At 36.6% G+C, this 4,755-nt stretch overlaps 1 protein-coding gene across 2 annotated transcripts; it reads right to left on the minus strand.

Annotated features, from left to right (window-relative positions):
- Positions 1 to 1,526: 1,526 nt before the first annotated feature.
- LOC118778518 (UPF0729 protein C18orf32 homolog) lies at positions 1,527 to 3,363 on the minus strand. 2 transcript variants are annotated; one of them, XM_036530072.1, is made up of 3 exons: positions 3,283 to 3,363; positions 2,385 to 2,584; positions 1,527 to 1,771 (listed from the first exon to the last, which is right to left on the minus strand). In XM_036530072.1, the coding sequence occupies exons 2-3, from the start codon at positions 2,559 to 2,561 to the stop codon at positions 1,697 to 1,699; spliced, it is 252 nt and encodes an 83-aa protein (XP_036385965.1). In that variant the 5' UTR covers positions 2,562 to 2,584; positions 3,283 to 3,363; the 3' UTR covers positions 1,527 to 1,696. The 2 variants fall into 2 exon arrangements, with proteins under 2 accessions (XP_036385965.1, XP_036385966.1); XM_036530073.1 differs by having other exon boundaries at positions 2,385 to 2,596.
- Positions 3,364 to 4,755: the final 1,392 nt, after the last annotated feature.

The raw sequence follows: 4,755 nt of genomic DNA on the forward strand, positions 1-4,755 counted from the left end.
TCACCAGTAATAGGATTACCTTTTTTAGCCATGGTCCAGTTACAACAGCTAAATTTCCTTGTGTCTGTGTCTTTCCCCACCCTTTCCCAGAGACATGTGATTGACAGGGCAATAATCAATGAGACAACTTGTGCTGAAAACAAGTACAGAATGTGAAACATTAAATAAATCAGCAAGACACTTTTGTGGCAGAGCTGTCTTGACATATGACATGGTGGATGCTAGCAAATAATAGAAAAATGGAAAATAATGGAACCTTGCTTACAAATACAGAATGAACAGAACAAAAGCCATTAGGTACAACAAAACAACTTAAGGGGTCACATAGTTAAATTTTTTGTGGTAACTATTTTATAACTTTGGTAATCCTAAAAAATTATAACATGATCAGAAATAAACTATTTAAGCATTTTGTATAAAAGTATACATTTATTCTATGATATTGTTAAGGGAAAAGTGCATACCTTTCTTCTTTGATCTAATATTTCAAGATGCTAAATGCCAATTAATGTTAACAAAATTATTACTTCAGCAGGAAATTCCTTTAGAAAGAGTAGCTGTATAACAAAACTTTGTCAAATCTGAATACTGGAGTAAGAAGAATGTGGATTTAAAGGTGAAAAGATAGTAAAATCATGTATTCTGAAACTTCTCTGTAAAAAATGCTATACATTTGTAAAAATACATGTGAATGTTACATACTACTGTACATTCATGTAGTATGGACAAAAGCAAAATGCAGAAGAAGTGTAAACAGATTCCAGATGTTTACCTATTTGATTCAACCTTAATTGCTAGTTGTAAGTCACTGTTACTTTGCCCCTTTGATACAAGCAGACAGGAAGACATACCGAGCCAAATGCAATAACCTCAGGTCCACGGTGATGACAGGAAAACTACTCCCGCCTTCACTACAAGCATGTTTTTCCTCAGACAGTGGTCTCATCCTGCTGTCTTGTCCTCAAACAATGGCACACGAATAGCAGTGCAGATCTACAATAAAATCCAGCAATGCCTATTTCTCTTCTTTGCAAAGTACTACATATAACATTGTTATATCTGTTTTCTTCAGAACTTGATGGGCCTAATGTGTTTCCATGCAAAAAAATAACAGTTGACATTCAATCCATGTCAGATTCTAACTTGCTTGGCACCAAGATGAACATTAAAGGACAAAAGACAGACACTGAAGAAATACGAACAATGAAATTACATTTTAGCATTTATTTTTCTACTGTGTCCTTTGTTAAAATCAACTTAAGAAATACACAGGGAATATCGATATCTATAGTTTAGGAATATGTTAGGAATATCAAAGAAAATACAGTCAAAAGAAAAATATTACAGGTTGGTTTACAGAAACGGACTAATAATGTCTGAGGTGACATAATGCATGAAAGATCTGAAGCTAGCAAATCAATAATATATTAAATATTTTTTTAATTACATCACAATTTAAAATTTCATATATTCTGAACATGTAAAAAACATGTAGTGATGCAAAATGAGGTTTAATGTTTCTAGATGCTCCTCTAAAGTTTTTTTATTTTCTAAAGGTATTTATTTTATACAAACATGGCAATGTTCTAATTTGCACCATTTATGCATCGCAAAATATTTTCCATCATTATGTACAATCCAGATAGTCAGCAACATGGATAAATCTGTGTTGCTTCCGATGTTGTCCTATGCAGTGTTAGTCTGTCTTTTTGTCAGAAACTGTGGTTGGTCCATTGACGGTAGAACTCTTGATGCTCCCGTTGCATTCCATCTGGAAAGAAACATTCCCTCATTAGTAAACACAGAAGACCATTCTGCTATGTGGAGGATGACTGTCAATGAAAGCAAATTGTACTGAATTACCATGGAGAACAAAAATTACATCCTAACAACGATGAACACCACATACATATAGAATTTATGAACTTGTTCCCATTCCTATCACAGGTTATCCAGGACTGACTCCATGTGAATTGATCTAAGGAGAGGAGGTTTCCATACCAACCTTCTCAGAACTTTCTGTCATTGTATTAAATGGTATAAAGGGATGAAAGAGTCAACCCCCACCTATTTTTGTGTTTGAATATAGGTAAATTTCTACAAGGCAAGCACAAATATGAGTCATAGTTTTGAGACAGCTGATTCTTACAAAAAACGTCAGAATCAAAGACGGCCGACATAGTCAGTATTAACGTACTTTATCCATGCAACCATTAAACATTAAACCATTAAACCCATAGGCATATGTAAAGCTATGTGTAATTTGTTATTGTTATTGTGTGTGACTTGCTATTGTTCACCTTAATGGCTGAATGTGAAAACTTACAGCATTTTGGAGACATGAAAGGGTTAACTGTCTCCAAGTCTATGTAAAGTTTATTTACCTTACATGTCCCATTGCATTCATCAGCTCCTGCATTGCCTTTTCCACTTTCCTGCACAGCTTTCTTAGGCCAGAATCGGTTTATGATCGGAGAGATGAAAGGGTACACGATGGGTTCGAGGAATCTCTTATAAACCCAGAGCAGGACCGGAATGACGATGCAGGGTATGCAAACCATGGCTGGAGCCTAATTCCAAGGTTCTAGAAGGAAGCCAGTAACATACACATGCACGTTATATAACAAGGATAAAGTGTTCCATTGTTAGTAGTATAATCATCAAATAATAAAATTAAGTAGTTTAGTAAGGTGTGCTCTGGATGTTTCACGACACAAGACGCTTAATCGTTGATAAAACGTGACGAAACAAGCCCCCAAAGCACCTGTAATGTTAGATGAAGTGCAATATCTTCATTTTATGACGAGATGATAGTAAGTTTGACCAAATTCATGGATGGATATGACAACACAACGCATGGCTGCCAGCCACTTTAGCTGGCTAGCTACCTACATCTTATGAACCTGAACTAACGCGAAGTTAGGTTAGCCTACTAAATAACTAAACGTTTCACCATTTGTACTATTTCTTAACATCCCCATTTTGAAAACAGCACTGCTAACCTCAGCTATATTAAAATCTTAATAGTAGTTAGCTAGCTAACAAACTACTGCCGACTCACAACCATTTCCCTTTTCCCATCTACTTCACTCCCTTAGCACAATTAGCAAACCAGCAAGCCAGAGAACTAGATTATCTTTACTCCAGGGAGAAAGAGTGACATGCTAAACAATGGTTTCCATTCTAACCAAATTAAATTTCACATCTGAAATTAACCATTTTGACAAATCCAAACATATAGCTAACGTTATAATTGCGGTCTAAAGGCAAGCAGATACTTACTGATTCCAAACAGTTACTGCTCCAATTATAGCTAGCCAGCTACCGTAAGAGAAGACTTGCTATATTTTCTCGAAAGTACGAATGGAAACTGGGCTGTCGTTGATGTTACTTCCGGTTTATTCAACACAATTGCGTTGTTTTAATCAGCGCGTTGACTTTCAGCCAATGGTTTCAATTTACCATCCATGACCTGCCCATACCCGTCTTCTGTCAACTTTAAGGCCTCTAATTCCAAATACATTTGCATTGCCGCCCCCTGTCGTTGCGGAGTGTCCCACTATCGGGGAATAAATAAATCTGTTATATCCTCAGTTTCGTGAACGAAGTGCAATGCTGAATGCATTGCGTGGCACGAGAGTGGACATATGAGGCGCTGTTTGTACCCTTTGTAATTTCGGCACCATGAAACAAAATGACAATGCACACATATTCGTTGATCTAAAATAATCACATTCCACGTAATAAATGTTAGTTGGTACAAAGTAATAATTAATCTTACACAGGATACAAAGCATTTAAAACAGAAATGCAATTACCGCGCTAGCTCCAAGAGTGGCTTGGTCGCTTCATCAATTCAATCATTCTGATTGCATCTGTCTCCCGAGAATGACGCAATCATTTCTCCCAACCTGGCCATGAGGAGTTATTAAGCGCTGCTAAAAATGAACAGTAATGATGCTGATGCACAGGCGCAAGTTCAGCATGCGTATGTTGTAATGGTGTCCATATTACAACAGAACACCTGTACAATAATATAAAAAAGAAACTGCTCCCTGCATCGCGCTACCTCATCGCAACAGAACCAGTCAGCCAGTGTAACATTCACCCGGATTAAGTACTTTATTTTGAGGAGTTATAGTGCAATATTAGGAATTTATGTGTTCCGATACACGTGTTTCCTTTATTTGCCTGCATCTGGAGCACTACACATGTTGAAATGGAAATCAATTTAATATACAGTTTAATGCAGTTCAATTAAAACAAATTGATGACTATATCTGCTAGGGCAATGATTATAAGCAAGAAAAAAAACATTAGCTGCAAGAACATAAAGGCTATTTAAATGAAAGACATCAAAAGACTAAACAAGAAAGATCTGGTAAAACGCAGCGTGTACATGTAGGCCTACGTTAGTGTCCTTGGAAAATGCAAGCTGCTTGATGTAAACGTTAGAGGGCAGTTCCAGACCAACAACGACAGAAGGGAGCGAGATCATCTCTGATGACTAACCAGAAAATTATAATTAGTTTTAGGACTATTTCAAATATTCTGTCAACCATTTAGCTTATTTTTGAACATATTAGCCTATTTGAAAAAAAAAATCTCGTTATACCACATAAAAGTGTGCACGTTAACATTGCTTACGAGATGTCGAGAGCGCATTTTGAAGAAGGGCTCAGGAATGTATATCGGATTAGTATTAATATGAATCAAGGCTCCAGAGTGAATCACTCTAAGACCTCCGGGTGTTGT

Source organism: Megalops cyprinoides, chromosome 5 (assembly GCF_013368585.1).
Source record: "Megalops cyprinoides isolate fMegCyp1 chromosome 5, fMegCyp1.pri, whole genome shotgun sequence".
NCBI lineage: Eukaryota > Metazoa > Chordata > Actinopteri > Elopiformes > Megalopidae > Megalops > Megalops cyprinoides.